Here is a 19,236-nt window from a genome sequence, read left to right as displayed (position 1 = left end):
AAAAATAGGATATCCTGACTATATAGGTGAACTTGGATGATACGTTGCATAGATTAAGCTAGACACAGAAATCAAAATACTGCCCTGTCTCACTTTTATCTTGATTCTGAAAGGTAGGACTCATAAAAAAAAAAAGACTGAAATGATAGTTCCCAGAAGCTGATGTTAGGGAAAATGGGGAGATGTTGGTCAAATGTTCAGTGTTCATTTGGAGAAATAAATTCTGAAATCTAATCTGCAGAAATGGTGATTGTACTCGGTAATACTTTATTATATTCTTGAAATTTTCCAAGACTGGAGATCTTATGCTAAGTATTCTCACTGTGCACACAATAACAATAATAACAAAACAACAACAGTAGCAATAATAAGAACAGGAGGAAACAGTGAGAGATAGAGAAAAGTATAGTTCCTATAGTGGTCATAGTTTCAGAGAACGCACTGATGTATACACATAATTCATACATTGGCTTTCTAGAAGACATCCCATAAATCCTATAAGATCTCTTAATCTTTTTTTCTTTTGTTTTTCTGATAACTTGCAGTATTCTGTCTTTAAATGTACTTATTTTCCTTCTGGTTGATGAATTCAGCTGCAGACCTAATTAGTGTTTTTCAGTTTAGACTTGGTATCTGTTAGCTCTATTATTTCCTTCCTGATTTGCTTTAATGAGTTCTACTTCTTTTCTACTTCTTTGCTGAACTTTTTATATTACAATATATTGTATCTCAAATGTTATTTCATTATCTTAAATTTCATTATCTTAAATTTCATTATCTTAAAATGGACTGCTTATAAATTCTTTAGAATTTCCCAACTTAAAGTATATTATAGAAAGCATTTAGTATGTATTATGATTGTTTCATTAAACTCTCTTTTTTTTTTTTTTTTTTTTTGGCCAGTCCCAGGGCTTGGACTCAAGGCCTGAGCACTGGCCCTGGCTTCTTTTTGCTCAAGGCTAGCACCCTGCCACTTGAGCCACAGCGCCACTTCTGGCCATTTTCTGTATATGTGGTGCTGGGGAATCGAACCTAGGGCCTCATGTATATGAGGCAGGCACTCTTGCCACTAGGCCATATCCCCAGCCCCTCTCCTAAGTTTTAAAAATTTATTTTTACCACAAGAAGTTAATGTTTATTTCCTGATGCTTTTGCTCCATCTACCAAAACATTTTCAGATTTCATTCCTCCAGAGTAATAATGATGCTCACTGTTCTTGGGTAAGGACAGAAGTTATAGGACTACCGTTTCTATCTACAAATCTGTTTCCTATCTGGTCATTCCTCAACAGTCTGTTTTCTGATTTCTTTGCTACTTCCAAACCTTGCATTGTTCTGGATGTCTCTTCCTAGCGCCGGGTTCTACAAAGTTTAGTTTGTACCCAAGGATATCTTCCAGATAGAAAGACGCCACAGTCAAACGAGTGTGGGGAAACCGCCTCCCTTTGGTGTCTTTCCTTTCCTTGTGTCCAAAGGAGTGTGCATTAAACAAACACTGGAATGCCCTGGACTTAGGAAACACTGGATTTATGAACATTACACTCAAGGCATTTCCTACTCCTACCAGTCCTTATCAAAAATGGGTCAGGTCTGGCTTTCTCACCCTTTGCCTCACAAGAAAAGGAAGAAGAATAAAGGAGGAGGAGGAAGAGGAGGAGGAGGAAGAGGAGGAGGAGGGGGGGGGAGGAGGGGGAGGAGGGGGGGAGGAGGAGGAGGAGGAGGAGGAAGAGGAGGGAGGAGGGAGGAGGAAGAACAGGAAGAAGAAGAGGAAGGAGAAGAAGAAGAGGAAGAAGAAGAGGAAGAGGAAGAGGAAGAAGAGGAAGAGGAAGAGGAAGAAAGAAGAAGAAGAGGAAGAGGAGGAAGAGGAAGGAAGAAGGAAGAAGAAAGGGAGGAGGAGGAGGAGGAGGAGGAGGGGGAGGAGGGGGAGGAGGAGGGGGAGGAGGGGGAGGAGGAGGGGGAGGAGGGGGAGGAGGAGGAGGAGGAGGAGGAGGAGGAGGAGGAGGAGGAGGAGGAGGGGGAGGAGGAGGAGCCGCCTGACAGTTCTCCCAGGGCAACTGTCAAGGCGTCTGCAGAGAGACGTTTGTCTCCTGCCCCAGAACGAAGAGGAAACGTTCTCTGTGTGGCCGGGCGCCCCCAGAGGCTGGGTGGGGGCGTTGGCTCTCCAGGTGTCTGGACCCCCGCGGGACCCGCTCGCCCAGGGGGACCCCGCTCCCTGCAGAGCGCCTGGAGGAGGGAAGGGAGGAGGCCCAGCCATGAAGGAAGCCTTGGTGGATCTCAAGCCACCTTCTACCATGGCCATGAAGAGGCTGGGCGCTGCGCCCCAGGAGGGCCGGCAGGGGAGGAAGGGCAGCATCTTGTCCCGGGAGGGCTGGCCCTCGCCCAGCGCGGTGTCCTGGGAGGCCCCTTCGGTGAGGACCACGAGCGCCATCGCCAGCGAGGAGGCCTCGGAGGTCAGGCGAAAACCCCTGTACCTCACCATGATCCCAGCAGCCATGATGAAGTTCAGCAGGTCCCAGAAAAGGAAGAAGAAAACCGACTCTGAGCTGGCTGAGGAGCAGCCCTTAGGGGCAGAGGCCAAGGCGGCCCCCGAGACCTGCGGCTTGGGGTGCATCGTGCTCCCCTGCTTGCAGAGACTCAACAACATCCGCTGCTTCCTGGCTTTGTACTGCTTCCTGGTGCTGGCCCAGGGTGAGTCTGGGGGGGACTTGTTGGGGGCTTTGCAGGAATGATGCACAGGAGGAGGAAGGAAGAAGGGAGCGCTGGGGGGGACCCCCCCCTTCAGGATCCCACGTGGAAGCACTGTTTCCACACTTGTTCTTGAGGTATGCTGGAGTGAGAGCCAGCCCACCTTTTCCACCTGTCTGCACTCTTCTTACTTTCAAGGGCTCCTGGCTCCCACCGTGCCCCTTACACATGGTGAATGGGCAGCTCTGGCCTCCAGAGAGAGGCTGTTACCAGGTTCTTTCGTGGTGTTGGCTTACCACATTCTACAACAGCCTGGTGTGAAGCCCTAGGAGATCCAAAGAAAAGGGTGAGAGCACGGGCCTTGTCTGGGTCTGTCCATTTTGAGAAAGGTAGATCTGCCGCTGTCCATCTGGAGGTTGCTTGCTTGCCTGGAAAATCGAGGGAGAGTGGGGAGACTTCAAAACTCCAAGGTGTTTGCTTGTGACCACCACCTTTGTAGAAGGCAGATTTGAAAGCCTTTAGAGAGAGCATTGTCCTAACTGTGCTCAACTAGGTGTAGGTTATTAGCTGCTTTACAGCAGGACAGCTGTATTTGCATCACCTGATCTCGCTTTTGGTTCTAAAGTGTTAGTCAAAAATAATTGCTTGGTCATAGGGCAGTTCTATGTTTAGTCTTTGGAGAAACCTCCACACCGCTTTCCAGGGTGGTTGAACAAGTTTCCATTCCCACCAGCAGAGTAGTAGCTTTCCCTTCTGGCTATGTCTCCACCAGCCTCAGTGATTGTTAGTTTTCCTGATAATGGCCATTCTAACTGGGGGAAGTAGAATTTCAGTCTTGTTTCAGTTTGCATTTTGTGATGGCCTGAGGTGTTGAATGTTTCTTCATGTGTCTCTGTTCACCACACTAACTTCTGAGAAGTCTCTCTTTAAGTGTTTAGCTCATTTATTAATTGGGTTGTTGTTTTTCTGAGAGCTTATTGTTGGGGTATAAGTTTTGGAGCTCCATGGATATTTGAGATATAAGGCCTTTGTCTGATGCTTAGCTGGTAAAAAATGTTCTCCCATTCTGTAGGCTTTCTATTTATCCAATAGAACACAAACAAGGACACACTAAAACTACTGGCACAACTAGATTCACTGCAGCATTGTTTACCAGAGCCAAGATGTGGAATCAACCCTTAGAAGCCCTTAGTAGATGAATGGATCAAGAAAATGTGGTATATATACACAATAGAATTTGTGCTTCCATCCAAAAGAATGGCATTGCCCCATTCCTAAGGAAATGGAAAGACTTGGAAAAATTTATGAGGGAGGTAAACCGGGCACAAAGAAACAAAGGGTGCATGTTTTCTCTCATTTGTAGTAACTAGACTGTGCCTATAAATCTACAAGTAAACACAATGGATGATAAAAGAAAAAAACAAACACATTGGACACGATGAATTAAACAGGTCTCTAGGCATTCACACACAGACCAAGGGAGGATATTTTTATGAGAGGATCACATAAGCACAACAGTAATGTACATTTGACCACATAAAATAATAGTTGTCAGAATAAACTCCAGAAAATGGTGTCAATCGATTTTTATTTGCCTTTGTTGCTCTTTTTGTTTTCATTTCCTTTTTTCTTGTTTGTTTATTTCTCTGTATTGGGGATGTAAGGGCACAGAAATAGTGGGACAAAGAGGGAACAAATGCAGCCATGACTCACTGTACAGTATATTGAAAAGGAATTATACAACTTGTGGGTGGAGACAGGAGGGCAAAGCTAGCAGTGAAAGAAAGGGTGACATTGTTCCAAAGAAATGTACTGTCTATCTGACTTATGTAGCTGCAAATCCCCGAACACCACCTTTACAATAACAATAAACAAATTTCTTTTTTTTTAAGTTCAAGAAAAAGGTGGTGTGTTATAAGAACCATTTGAGAGTGGTTTGTCCAGTTTGTCTTGAGATCATCAAAGAAGTTTCTTCAATTTTATAATTGTGTTACCTATGAATTGAGAGAGATCTGATATTAACAATACTGAATATTTGGATGACTAAATGTTATCTAGTCCTTCTGCAATTTGGTAAATTAATGGATTAGTACAAACTAAAATTTTATACATATGTTATCATTTCATCTATAAAGTGTTACTTCTTTCTTTCAGTCTGAAGATTCTTTTATTTTATTATAATCTCTAAAACTTCATTAAAATAGTGAACTTGTGAAAGGGGATGTGCTAATTTCTCTTGTAGATAAAGAATTCAGACTTCCTTTCATAATTAAGTATATCAACTGTATGCATTTTTAAGAAAGATCCCCTTTTAATTTTAAGCATGTTCCCTTTACTTCTTAGATTGCTAAGAATTTTTGTGTTAAATGTTATCAAGTGGTTTTCCTGCATTGTTGAGATGATCATACATGTTTTTAAAATTTATTCTTTTAAACTATAAATCTGCCTTTTTAAGTTAGATATTAATCAACATTAGATTATTAGGAAATACCTTTATTACTTGATTAATGAATTCTTTTTTTAAAACCCACAGTATTACATTTTATTCATCATTTCCAGGAGTTTATTTATTTATTTCTATTTATTTATTTATTTATTTTTGCCAGTCCTGGGCCTTGGACTCAGGGCCTGAGCATTGTCCCTGGCTTCTTTTTGCTCAAGGCTAGCACTCTGCCACTTGAGCCACAGCGCCACTTCTGGCCATTTTCTATATATGTGGTGCTGAGGAACTGAACAGAGGGCTTCATGTATACGAAGCGAGCACTCTTGCCACTAGGCCATATTCCCTGCCCCGATTAATGACTTCTTAAAAATATGTATTGGTGGCAGGGTACCGGTGGCTCATACCTTTAATCCTAGCTACTGGGAAGGCTGAGATCCAAGGGTCACGGTTCAAAGTCAATCTGGGCAGGAAAGTCTGTAAGACTCATCTCCAATTAATCACCAGAAAAACCAGTAGTGGTGCTGTAGCTCAAAGTGGTAGAGCGCTAGGCTTGAACTGAAGAGCTCAGGTTCAGCGCCAAGGCCGAGCCCGGGGACCACCAACAAAAATGCATTGGTGGACTAAGTTTATGAAAATGTGTTTTTAAATTTCTGTGAGAATCTTGGTGCATAGCTGTCTTGTAATAGTTTTCTCTTTTATAACAGCTACTAGTGGCTTTACTGAACTAATTAGGAACTGTATCCTCTTCCTTTTTATGAAAAAGCTTGTGGAAGATTGTAAACTCTTATGAATCAATTTATTGTCTTCCAATATTAAAATTAGTTTATTACCTCTGAACTCCAATGTTTTACCTGGTCTGTGAAAATGGATTGGATCCTTTTTTAAAAAATTCTTTGCTCTATGTCTTGCTATATAGACTAGGAGTCACTTTCAGACCAATAATTTAAAGCATGCAAAAATTGTGGATTTGTCCTCAATTAGGACTTCTGTGAGGTTTGCTTCATTCACCACGCTTCTTTACTCTCCCAGAGTTTAGATTTACAGACTGCTTTGCCATGCTTTTAAACTTTCTTGTCTTTTCTTTCTTGATTTCTGAAGTATGTCTTCTGTCAAAATACAATTTCCCATTTGTTGCCTAGACTCTTCTCATTCACAGAATCATAAAATACTTCCATTTCTCTTACTGAAAATCCATAATCATAGTCTTGATTATTGTAGCTTTCTATATAACTTAAATTTGAAAACTGCGAATGCTTTTCTTTTTCAAGATGGTATAGGCTACTTTTTCCTCATTATTTTCCTATTTGAAATCATCTTGTCAACTTCTGCAAAAAAGAGCAATGAAATCTTGTCTGGTGTGTAAAAATTCTGTTTGTTAATTTGAGAATCATTATGATGTTACCAGAATTAAGTCTTTCAATCCATAACATGGAATCTGCTCCCAATTATTTGGATCTTTTGGGGTTTGATGGTGTGTTGTCACTTCATTTATATCTTGCAACTCCTTCATTGATAATTTCTATTGTAATAAAATAGTGGTTGTTCATCCTTAGTATATTTATTGTCAGCACATGGAAATAAACTATATTTTATGGAAAGCTTGTTGAACTTTTCAGGTCATAGATTGCAGAATTTTGAAATCACAATAATTCAAATTACTTATATCTATGGTAGAGTAGTTGGCAAGGAATGGAGTTCTGAAATTGAGATAAATGCAATCCTGTAGATTCTGATGAACAAGAGAACCATGAATTCCTGTATCATGACAGTAAGACAATGGTTGCTACTGTATCAGAAGAGATCGTCTCTTGTTTGAAGACACTGAATGGGCTAATCTTGAATTGAAGGGATGATTCCTCTCATGACCTATCTCGATATCCTTCACGACTTACATCCTCCGTGACTTATAACTGAAGTCCTATATGGCCTTCCCAGATTAACAGCGGCAAGTCTGCCCTAAGGGAAATAGATAGAAGCAGCTTTTCCTCCACTTTAGGAATCAATTAGTTAGGAATATGCAGAGCTACCTCTTGCAAAATGAATAAAAAGCTTCTCATTTCCACTGCCCATTATTAACGTAGGAATACAAATTTTAATGAGCCTCTGTGGTTTTCCAAAGTTGAAGTGTGTTGTGGTACTTTTGGAATCATACTCAGAGAAAACAAATATGATCTCAGTTGTCCAAACTTCAAACAGCACAAGCAAACATATTTCTTAGCACCAATATGACCATTCCTTGCTAGGTTAGCCAGCAGGTGAGTAGAGTAGCTTAATATGTGCTGCATCTCTCTGAATGCACAGGAATCCATTGTGGAGGAAGTTCTCAATAATGAGACAGACAAAAAAAGAATGTTAGCTAGTTATTCTACTCCTGTTCACTAGGTTGTTATTGTGATATTTTCAACGCTGTAGGACATACAAGAACTGATTTCATGGTATTACTTTAATCATTGCTGAGCTGGGCATTGGTACTGTTGGGTGCCTGCCTTGCTATACCAGACCAGGGAAAGCCAACACTATCTTAGTGATACTCTATCAGCTACCTGGTGGCAGACTGATTACATAGTTCTGTATCTTTTAGGGTATGAGTATTACATTGTCATTGAAATATATGTTATTTGGCTCTGGGTTCTTTTCTTGACACCTGAGTTGTGCAAGCACTACCATAATTGGATTTAGTGAATATCTTATGCATTATTGCTTCTGATTTGATTGCACCAGAGTACAGTTCATGTGCATGGTGTTCATTGAATTATTGCAATAAATTCTTTGCCTTGGGGCTGGGGATATGGCCTAGTGGCAAGAGTGCTTGCCTCGTATACATGAGGCCCTGGGTTCGATTCCTCAGCACCACATATACAGAAAATGACCAGAAGTGGCGCCAAGGCTCAAGTGGCAGAGTGCTATCCTTGAACAAAAAAGAAGCCAGGGACAGTGCTCAGGCCCTGAGTTCACGGCCTAGGACTGGCCAAAAAAAAAAAAAAGAAAAAAAGAAAAAAAAAAGAATTATTTGCCTTATACAAACTATAATATTCTATGGAAGAGTCATGTAAGACTCGGGTTAGTAGCCAAAGTTAACAGGTTTAGGATGTTGTCTTGTAAGATAAGAATATGCCTTGAAATAACAACTTCTATGCTTTTTTTTCTGGTGTCAACTGGTACAAGAGATGTAAGTAGTGGAAGAAGGAAGTTATACATACAACTGTGTTCTCATAACCATTTGAAATAACATTCAGACCCTGAGTTCAAACACCAGGACCAGCGTGCACACACACACACACACACACACATACACACACACACACACACCCCTCATGTAGGAAATATTTCATAGCAGTTTAGCCCTTTTAGTGTTTCTGAAAATGAATCTTAAGTCTATACTTGTTTATGTGTTTTAAGCATTCAGAGTAATTAAATAAAAGCAATGAAGAAGGGACGAATTCGGTCTTGCTTTGATATGATAATGGTGATCTATTTTGTCTCTTAAAAGGCATCTTATTGCTTTAATTTCGTCTGTTTCCATCGTAGGCACTGTGTTCGGCCTTGTAGACCTGAGCAATGCCAATTTTCACAGGGAATATGAGGTGAGCAGTGTGGAGAAAATGGTCTTGGCACTCACTTATGATGTTTCCTCTGGCCTGACAGCAGTATTTATAGCTTACTATGGAGGGAAAGGACACAGAACAAGGTGGATCGCAAGTTCCTCCTTCCTCATTGGATTTGGATCATTTTTATTTGCTGTTCCATTCTACAATGCTAAAATTCGTCGGTCAGTGTTAGAAATGGAAGGTGAGATTTTCATGTATACTGTTAGCAATACTCATTTTAATCACTGATTTGAGGAATTTAGAACAGTCCATGATACCTTTCTGTCTGTATATCCTTCCATCTGTATTAATTTGTATAACCAATTTAGTAACTCTTTGTTGTGAATAGGTGTGGTGATCATACACACCTATATTACAAATAACATTCTGTGATCATTTGCAACTTATTTCTCATGAATTTTCATATAGTGTGAATCTTTTGAGAATTATCATTCCTTTTGTCTTTTATAGGATGCTTGTGCTTAGGTGCACATTATCTTTCAGTATCTCTGTGATTGATATTAAGGGAGCAGAAATAATGAACTATCCTTGCAGAAATTATCATTTTACTCCTCTACTTAGATATTTTACTTATTTTGTTTGAAAGATTATTCTTCTGGTTTTTTTTTGTCCTCTTTAAAGAAACTCAATGAATTTTTTTAAATTTAACTTTATTGTCAAGGTGATGTACAGAGAGGTTAGTTACATATATAAGGCAGTAAGTACATTTCTTGTCATACTTGCTACTTCCTCCCTATTTATCTCCAACCTCCCTTCCTCTTCTATCCCTACCCCAAGTTGTACAGTTAATTTATAACAAGTTGTCTTGTAAATATGCAACAGCGACACTTAAATAGCATTCTTTATCCAACCCAGCCTACCTCTTAAAATTTCCAGAGTCTCTTAAAATAGAGCCAATAGCCAAGAATCAACATTTTCTTGGAGGGAGAGAGACTTCATGCAGTTCATATCACAACAACATGTTTAAAAAGCAAGTTGGATTAAAGTAAGAATTTAATAAAAGAGGCATAAATTTAAAACAAAGATTGCAAAAAATGAACATAGCACTAAACTCAGAAGATTTAAAGTTTCACCATTCAGATAGTGCAGAAAATTAGAAATACATTTATTTTAGGTTAAAAATTAGATAAATATAACATAAAGTAGAAGAAAATGAGTATTTGTTTCCTGTGTGATAAAGAAATATGTATGTGATCTAGTGCTGCACAATATTGTATATACGTAAACTACATGTACATATATTTTTGGTGTGTAGCATGATTATGTTCCAGGATTCCCTAAATGTCTTTATTACAGCATTTTTCTGAGAATATGATGACTGTTTGTATGACTACATTCAGTGTAAATGAAATATGGCCTAAAAAAATAGCATAATGGTAACTATTGCTTATGGAAGGAAAATACTTGATAAAGGATATGACTGTATATTTATTGTATGTTTAAATCTTTAATTCAAATAATTAAAAGTTTAATTATCTCTTCTAAAGATATTTGCCAGAAAAACAAGGATATCAACTTTTGCCCAAGAACTGGAACAAGATTCCAAGTCAAGTATCTATTTTTCTTCATCCTTGGGAAAATGGTTCAAGGAATTGCAGGAATGCCTCTTTATATCCTTGGAATGACCTTTGTTGATGACAATGTCTCCACGCACTCCTCGGGCATCTATTTAGGCAAGTTTTTCTCCTTTCCAGTGATGGAGTGAATTTGTGTGCTCAATGCGCTTTTGTAGTTTGTAAAGACATCAGGAGCTGGGTGCTGATGGCTCATGCCCACCTATCCAGGAGACTGAGATCTGAGCATGGCAATTCCAAGCCAGCCTGGCCAGAGGCATCTGTGAGACTCCAGTCTCCACCTAACCACCAGAAAACCAAGTACGCTGTGTCTCAAAGTGGTAGAGTGCTAATGTTGATCAAAAGAGCTCAGGGACAACATCCAAGCCCTGAGTTCAAACCCCATGCCTGACCAAAAAAAAAAAAGATACTGAGAATTGTACTCAGGACATTTTTTTTTCCAGATAGATCTCTAATTTTTGCCTCCCAGTAGCTGGAACCAAAATTATACACCAGAATGTCAATCCTTTTTGTTAAAAAAAAAAAAAAATCAAGGGCTGGGAGTATGGCCTAGTGGCAAGAGAGCTTGAAGAGAGCTTGAAGCCCTGGGTTCAATTCCCCAGTACCACATATATGGAAAATGGCCAGAAGTGGCGCTGTGGCTCAAGTGGTAGAGTGCTAGCCTTGAGCAAAAAGGAAGCCAGGGACAGTGCTCAGGCCCTGAGTCCAAGGCCCAGGACTGGCAAAAAAAAAAAAAAAAAAAAAAATCAAGACTCAACTATTTTATTTGAGTAGCTGAGATTTTGATTAATGTTGATTGGCTTTTTGTTGTTTTGAATTTTGCATTTCTTATTGTTATTATGAAGGTGATATACAGAGGGGTTACAGTTACATAAGTCGGGTAATGAATGCATTTCCTCTGGGACAGGGCCACCCTTTCCTTGGCTTTTCCCATTTCTCCTCTCGTCTTTGCCTCAAGTTGCACAGTTGATTTTCCGCATGGTCTCTACCACAATCCTGACTGCATTTGTTCACCCTTCTTTGGTCTATTTCTGAGCCCCCGGTGCCCCCACAAAAGACAAAAAGCAGCAACAAAAACCCCACAAAAGCAAACACAAATGACACCTCTACCACCGCTATGATCACCACCACCACCACCAAACTATGTCTCCATTTCCTTGAACTGTTTGGACAAACAGCATTTTCAGAGCCCGGCAGCATTAGCCCTTTGTCCCTCCCCTTGTAGTATTCCTAGCTCCTTTGTAAGATTGAGTGTCTCTAGCTTTTCCCTGAGCTGGCCTTGAACGGCCTATTTTTAGCTGAGAAAACAGGGATATATCATGTCAGGTGAACTTTTGACTGTTGATGTGAACCTTTTAAAGGACACAAAACTGCTAAGTATTGGTTCTGTGATAGCATTGTCTAAATGACAGTTTTTATAGTTAGCAGAGGAAATTAATATTAAATAGCATAATAAATTAAGATGGTTAGCATAATTAATAAATGAATCACTCAGTTTTAAGAAGTGACTTGGGATTTGGAATTCAAGTCAAGTCTTCTGCATGCACTGAAAATACATAGAGGGGGGCTGGGGATATGGCCTAGTGGCAAGAGTGCTTGCCTCATATTCATGAGGCCCTGGGTTCAATTCCCCAGCACCACATATACAGAAAATGGCCAGAAGTGGCACTGTGGCTCAAGTGGCAGAGTGCTAGCCTTGAGCAAAAAGAAGCCAGGGACAGTGCTCAGGCCCTGAGTCCAAGCCCCAGGACTGGCCGAAAAAAAAAAAAAACAACAAACAAAATACATAGAGGGGCTGGGTACATGGCCTAGTGGTAAAGTGCTTGCTTTGCATACATGAAGGCCTGGATTCGATTCCTCAGCACCACTTATATAGGAAAAGCCACAAATGGCGCTGTGGCTCAAGTGGTAGAGTGCTAGCCTTGAGCAAAAGGAAGCCAGGGCCAGTGCTCAGATCCTGAGTCCAAGCCCCAGGATTGGCAATACATACATACATATATACATACATACATACATACATACATATATAAATACATAAATAAAAAAGATAATACATAGACCAATATGTTGTAAAGAATAGTATTTGATTTTGGTACCCTGGGTATTGTATATATGTTTATCAGAACTAGGGAAGGGAAGGGGAACATCAAAATGGTGAGACAAATGTGAAAGGCAACCAATGCAACAGTAATACTTACAAGCCAACATTCTATAAACCAACTGTACAACTGGAGGGGGATTAGGAAGGAGGGAATATGGGAGAAAAATGAGGGAGGAGATAATAAGTTTGACAAGAAATGTACTCACTGCTTACATATGGAACTGAACCCCTTTGTACATCACCTTGACTATATATATATATATATATATATATATTTTTTTTTTTTTTTTTTGGCCAGTCCTGGGGCTTGGACTCAGAGCCTGAGCACTGTCCCTGGCTTCTTTTTGCTCAAGGCTAGCACTCTGCCACTTGAGCCACAGCTCCACTTCTGGCCGTTTTCTGTATATGTGGTGCTGGGGAATCGAACCCAGGGCCTCATGTATATGAGGCAGGCACTCTTGCCACTAGGCCATATCCCCAGCCCCATTGACAATATTTTTTACTTAAAAAAGAACATAATACTCTCAATCGACTAATTTATCTTAATGTCAAATTATACAAGTTGAAATTAACTTCTTCAGTGGAGGAAAAATCTAAAATCATTGAGTTGAATAATTAGAAATTTAGTATTTTAAAATCAGGAGATACAGGCAGAAAGCCCTTGTATCCACTGTTATATGCTCCTTATCACTAGATTCAGAGCAATTATCATTGCCCTAATCTGTTTACATCCATTAACTTAATTTGGGGGGGTACTTTGTAAATTGAAGCTGATTGAAAATGTAGCCATGTTTACCTTATCATAGAGATAAATGATCTGTGTTTAAATGAAACTGAACATGGCATAAATTTCCTTATATTTTATGCAAGAGTATCATGCAATAAGTAAACCTGGTTACATTTCAGAATAACATTTTTTTCTGCAATATATTCTGGAACTGATAGGTCATTTATATAGAAGTTCTATAATAATTACATGTAATACAATATAAAAATATTTTTATAGGGCTGGGAATGTGGCTTAGTGGTAGAGCTCTTGCCTACCATGCACTAAGCCCTGGGTTTGGTTCCTCAGCACCACCTATATAGAAAAAGCCAGAAGTGGTACTGTGGTTCAAGTGGTAGAGTGCTAGCCCTGAGCAAAAAGAAGCCAGGGACAGTGCTCAGGCTCTGAGTCCAAGCCCCAGGAGTGGCAAAAAAAAAAAGAAAAAAAATTATATACTTATTGTTAAGGTGGCTTATAAGTAAATGGTACTTTGTATTGGAATAATACACTTTTCCACCACAGGTAAGAAAAATCATGTCAATAGACCAAAATAGAGAATATTAACTTTTACATTCATTTTTACAAAAAAAAATCATGATAATTTTAGTTGTTGGTCAAGAAAATTTCTGGTTGACATCGAATTCTAATCCAGAGCAATTAAATCACATTTCCTTCTAATATAGGGAAAAACACTGAATTTCAACCTTCTGCTACTGTGGCAGCTAAGGTGTAAGATACAGAAGTGATGATGCTAAAGTATCATCTTACTATGGGGCCTTAGTAATAGAAATATAGTGTATTGAATTTATTATATTCATATTAAATATAGACATGTTCCAGTAAAATACACATATAATGTCCCAGGTGTCAATGGCTCATTCCTGTAATCTTAGCTACCTAAGAGGCTGAGATCTGAGGATAATGGTATGAAGCCAGGCTAAGCAGGAAAGTTTGTGAGATTCTTATCTTCAGTCAACTAGCAGAAAGCCAGAAATGGAGCTGTGACTCAGTGGTAGGGCATTAGCCTTGAGCATGAAAGCTCAGGACAGTGCTCAGGTCTTAAGTTCAAGACCCAAGACTGGTACACACACACACACACACATACACACACACACACACATCATATATGTATATGTGTGTGTATGTATGTATAATTATATGAACAAATTAATTTCTCATGATTGTGTGATGAATAATTTTATGGTGTCATCTTGTCTAGGTTATGTACCTAGACAATTATTAGCAGAAGTTCCTACAATTAGATGATATTAAATTGTGGCAAACAGTTATATCAGTAGACTTTGAGTAAAGCAATCTAACTTTCATAATATAGGGTGAGTTATATCTAGTGAATTTACAGCCCTGGCAACAAAGAATAAAGTTTCTGTAAGAAGTAGTTCTGCCTGAAGACTGTACTACCCATTCTTACATGAATTTTTAGCCTGTTTGGCATGCTTTACAAACATGAAACATTCTTTTGTGCTCTATCCTTTTGTAAAGCAATTCCAATATCTTGTTGCCAGTCCTGGGGCGTGGACTCAGGGCCTGAGCACTGTCCCTGGCTTCTTTTTGCTCTACCTCTTGAGCCACAGCACCACTTCCGGATTTTTTCTATATATGTGGTGCTGAGGAATTGAACCCAGGGCTTCATGTATACGAGGCGAGCACTTTACCACTAGGCCATATTCCCAGCAGCAATTCCAATATCTTAAAACAAATCTTTCTCTAGTCTCTTTCTTTCTTTCATCACCTAATCTCTTCCTCCCTTTCTTCCTACTGTTTAGAAATATAATATCCCCTATTAGAATGTTTCCCTGAAGAACTTGGATTAATATGGAGTGTATCAGAAATTTTTTGAGAAATAATCCATTTATATCATTAAATTATTTTTTATCATTTTTTACCCATGGCTTCATATTTAATGTTTACTTGCTAGGTATTGGTGATGCTTCAGAAATATTGGGATACGGTTTGGGTTATGCAATAGGAGCACCACATCTTAGAGCTGATAATAAAACTTTAGTGCAAAGGTAAGCCATTTTCTTCCCTCTTATTTTTGTTTACATAGTATGAAATATTTATTGAATTGACACTAAAGCTTGCTATATATATATATAAAATTTGTACTGCTTCTAGTTTGAAAAATTATACTCAATGTTCTTGATATGCTATGCGTGCCTTAAAGTATAAAATAAATCCGAAGTGTGTATTTGTGTTTTTATGACTTACAATACATTCAATAAATTATCAGGCCAGTGTTACTATTAATTCTTTCTATGTTCTTTTTTTTTTTTTTTGGCCAGTCTTGGGCCTTGAACTCAGGGCCTGAGCACTGTCCCTGGCTTCTTTTTGCTCAAGGCTAGCACTCCGCCACTTGAGCCACAGCGCCACTTCTGGCTGTTTTCTGTATATGTGATGCTGGGGAATTGAACCCAGGGCTTCTATGTATATGAAGCAAGCACTCTTGCCACTAGGCCATATTCCCAGCCCCCTCTATGTTCTTCTGGTAATTAAAAAGCATATATTGCAAAACTTATCCATTCCCCAGTCTCTTCCATCTGTGGGAGGGAACTATCATTCTATTTTTAACAGTCAATTTAAATAGTCAATTTACTGTTGGGAACAACTAGAATTTGATACTAAGGGGAATAGTATCAGACATAATTCAAGAGTCATTGTAATAGTCATCGAAAGAATTGGGACATCCAGTAACTACTGCATAACATGAGTCATGGGATACTCGAGGTTAAGACAATTTCCTGAAAAAAAAAATTCCTGGGAAATTCTCATGTGCCCTTTGAACTCTGGACTAAGCATACAATTCTTGCCAACCCAAACTATCCACATGTTGTGTATGTAAATGTGGAATGCTGAGTGTAGCTGACAAAAATGACACACCTACATTTCCTTTCACATTGTTTTAAGATTGTGTTAAAGAGTATGATTGTAGGACTGGGAATGTGGCTTAGCGGTAGAGTACTTGCTTAGCAAGCGCGAAGCTCGGGTTCAATTTTTCAGCACTACATAAACAGAAAAAGCCAGAAGTGACGCTGTGGGTCAAGTGCTAGAGTGGTAGCCTTGAGCAAAAAGAAGCCAGGGACAGTGCTCAGACCAGGAGTTCAAGTCCTAGGACTGGCAAAACAAAAAGTATAATTGCATGATAGAATTCCATGACTGTATAGTAACTACAGTAAATATTGTTTTATACAAAATATATATTTATTTTTTTACTGGTCCTGGGGTTGGAACTCAGGGACTAGGCACTGTCCCTGAGCTTCTTTTGCTCAATGGTAGTGCTCTACCACTCGAGACACAGGGCCACTTCAGTGTTTTTATGAGTAGTTTATCAGAGATAGGAGTCTTATGGACTTTTCTACCTAGGCTGGCTTTGAATCTTCATTCTCAGATCTCAGCCTCCCGAGTAGCTAAGATTATAGGTGTGAGCAAATAGTATCCAGCTTAGAACTGCTATTAGTATTTTTTTAGGAGGAGGAGGAAAAAAGGCAGAAGAATATGAACTTCTATTATTTTCCTGGTTGTTCCAGTTTGAACAACTATTCATATACTTTACTATCTTCACAAGTGCTAAGGAATCCAGATAATAGACTGTGTATACCTGGTTTTAGTATAACAATGAGAAAAAGGATGAAGAAAGTGGAAATGAAAGAGGTGCTCACATTATTGTTCTCCCAAACTCCAAGAAATGCATCATGGAGATGGACACCTTCACTTTAGAGAGGGGAGGAGCCGGTAGTCCGGGCTGTAGTCAGGAAACACAGTGCTGGGAAGCGCAGTGCCAGACCCTCTTCCCAAAGACCGAGCTTCTACGACCATTTCAGCCGGATGTCCAAGGAGTGAACTGGAATTAACTCTTCCTCTGCTCACAGAGTGAAGGACGCAGACAAGATATCACCTTCTGGGAAGCACTGAAAGAAAGCTAGCATAGCCTTGTCTTGGAGTCCAATGCTGTGTTTAGCTCCAGGAAGACCCCAGAGTCCTTTCCACCCAAACCCAGGGTCACACATGGAGTTTGGGAATGGCCTCCAGTATAAGGCATGATGTATGTAACAAGTGAATGAAGACAGCTTACATGGGCCTCTCATACCTCTAATCCTCGAGTCTCAAGAGGCTGGGATGGGAGCATTGCAGTTGAAAGTCAGCCCAGGGAGGAAAGCTGAGACTCTATAATCTCCAATTAGCCACCAGTAAATTGGAAGTAGAACTGTGGCTCAAGTGATAGAGTGCTAGTATTGAGCAAAGATGCTGAGGTTCAGAGCCCATTTCCTGAGTTCAAGCCCAAATACAGAGAGAAAGAAGGAAAGAAGGGAGGGAGGGAGGGAGGGAGAGAAGGAGGGTGGCAGGGAGGGAGAAAGGGAGGGAAGGAGGGAGGGAGAGAGGAAAAGAGAATGAAAAAGAGACATAGAAATTGACATATAATTGAATTCTAACAATCACACATCTGTCATCTAAACCAACAAACAATACTGGAAAATGACCAACCAACAGAAAATGTTCTTGCTTTCCCTCTCTCTGATTCTGATTTTATTTTTAATATAAGGCTCCACAGTGAAGTTTTTCATATTTTTCCATTGCAGCTCCAGCCACTATGAGCCTGACAAACCTTTAAAATGGTATGCAACTTGGTGGATAGATTTTCTTTTTGTCGCTGCAGCTGCATGGTCTACATTTATACCATTTTTATTCTTTCCACGTGTTTTATCAGGTGAGTATAAATACAATTCATTATATTATAATTCATTAATTAAAGGACAAAAACTCAGTTGTTTAATATATGTACTACTATCTTGCATAATTTTTGTGAGACACAATCGGTACTGAAATGACTATTGTGTAAACATTACAAAGTATATAGAAAAATCAAATTGGGATTTTTTTATGTCTTAGTAGGGGCTTATGATAGTATAGCAAGATAGAATAGGGAAAAACTTAGAAGAGGAAGGGGCTGGGGATATAGCCTAGTGGCAAGAGTGCCTGCCTCGGATACACGAGGCCCTAGGTTCGATTCCCCAGCACCACATATACAGAAAATGGCCAGAAGCGGCGCTGTGGCTCAAGTGGCAGAGTGCTGCTAGCCTTGAGCGGGAAGAAGCCAGGGACAGTGGCAGAGTGCTGCTAGCCTTGAGCGGGAAGAAGCCAGGGACAGTGCTCAGGCCCTGAGTCCAAGGCCCAGGACTGGCCAAAAAAAAAAAAAAAAAAAAAAAAAAAAAAAAAAAACTTAGAAGAGGAAAAAATAATACATTTCCTTCTCTCTAAGAAAGAAATACAAGTTAAAGGCTTAAAATGGAAAGTCCCTGTCTCTAGGTTTTGTGCTTTGTGAGCTGGAAGAATCTAAGCAGTCCTGTTCATTAGCCACTCCCAGCCGCCAGACAATGGTTCTGGGCGAATAAGATGGTGAGGCTTACAACAGGCAACTTTTACAGCTCCCGTTTGCCATACATACTTTTCAAGGTTTCTGGTTAGTAAGAGAAACTCTTTACTATCATTTTTGTTTTTAATTCCCGCCTGAGTCTGGCCCTTTTAATAATAATTTTAGTGGTCCTATTTCCCTATCTGTCTTTCCTGCCTAAATGCCTTTTTAAATTAAATAATAAATAAATAATAAAAATAATAATAAATTAATTAATGATAATTTTAGTTGTCCTGTTTCCCCATCTGTCTTTCCTGCCTAGATGCCTTTTTAAATTAAAAGGAATACAGATGACAAATATCTTATTTTCAATAGCTGCCTTGTGTTGAGAATGGATTGTTGGCCCTGTTTAGAAAAGGAAACTAAAAAGTCATTTTCATATCATACTTAGGAAGCAGCACCGAAAATTGGGATAGCAGACAATTCAGTTGATAGGCTACCATGATTAAGACCAGAAGACAAATTACTTTTAATTAAAAGATGTCAAAGAGAAATTAGTAAACAAAAATCCCTTTCAAAAAGTATTTCCTGTAGGTAGAAAAGGCTAATAGAACTCCTAAAAAATTACAAAACAACACTGTACACAAACTCCATTGACTGAACATACTGAATACCTCCTCATCCACAGAAAC

At 39.4% G+C, this 19,236-nt stretch overlaps 1 protein-coding gene across 1 annotated transcript in view; it reads left to right on the top strand.

The window, feature by feature from the left end:
* The first annotated feature begins 2,251 nt into the window (after nt 1-2,251).
* The window catches only part of Slco6a1 (solute carrier organic anion transporter family member 6A1), a 42,531-nt gene continuing 25,546 nt past the window's right edge, over nt 2,252-19,236 (top strand). The window contains exons 1-5 of the mRNA XM_048331315.1: nt 2,252-2,687; nt 8,656-8,916; nt 10,223-10,408; nt 15,113-15,206; nt 17,772-17,899. Coding sequence (XP_048187272.1) covers nt 2,252-2,687; nt 8,656-8,916; nt 10,223-10,408; nt 15,113-15,206; nt 17,772-17,899 — 1,105 coding nt within the window. The remainder of the gene's footprint in view (nt 2,688-8,655; nt 8,917-10,222; nt 10,409-15,112; nt 15,207-17,771; nt 17,900-19,236) is intronic.

Source organism: Perognathus longimembris, chromosome 22 (genome assembly GCF_023159225.1).
Source record: "Perognathus longimembris pacificus isolate PPM17 chromosome 22, ASM2315922v1, whole genome shotgun sequence".
NCBI classification, from domain to species: Eukaryota; Metazoa; Chordata; class Mammalia; order Rodentia; family Heteromyidae; genus Perognathus; species Perognathus longimembris.
This window is presented reverse-complemented; position numbering and strand designations above follow the sequence as displayed.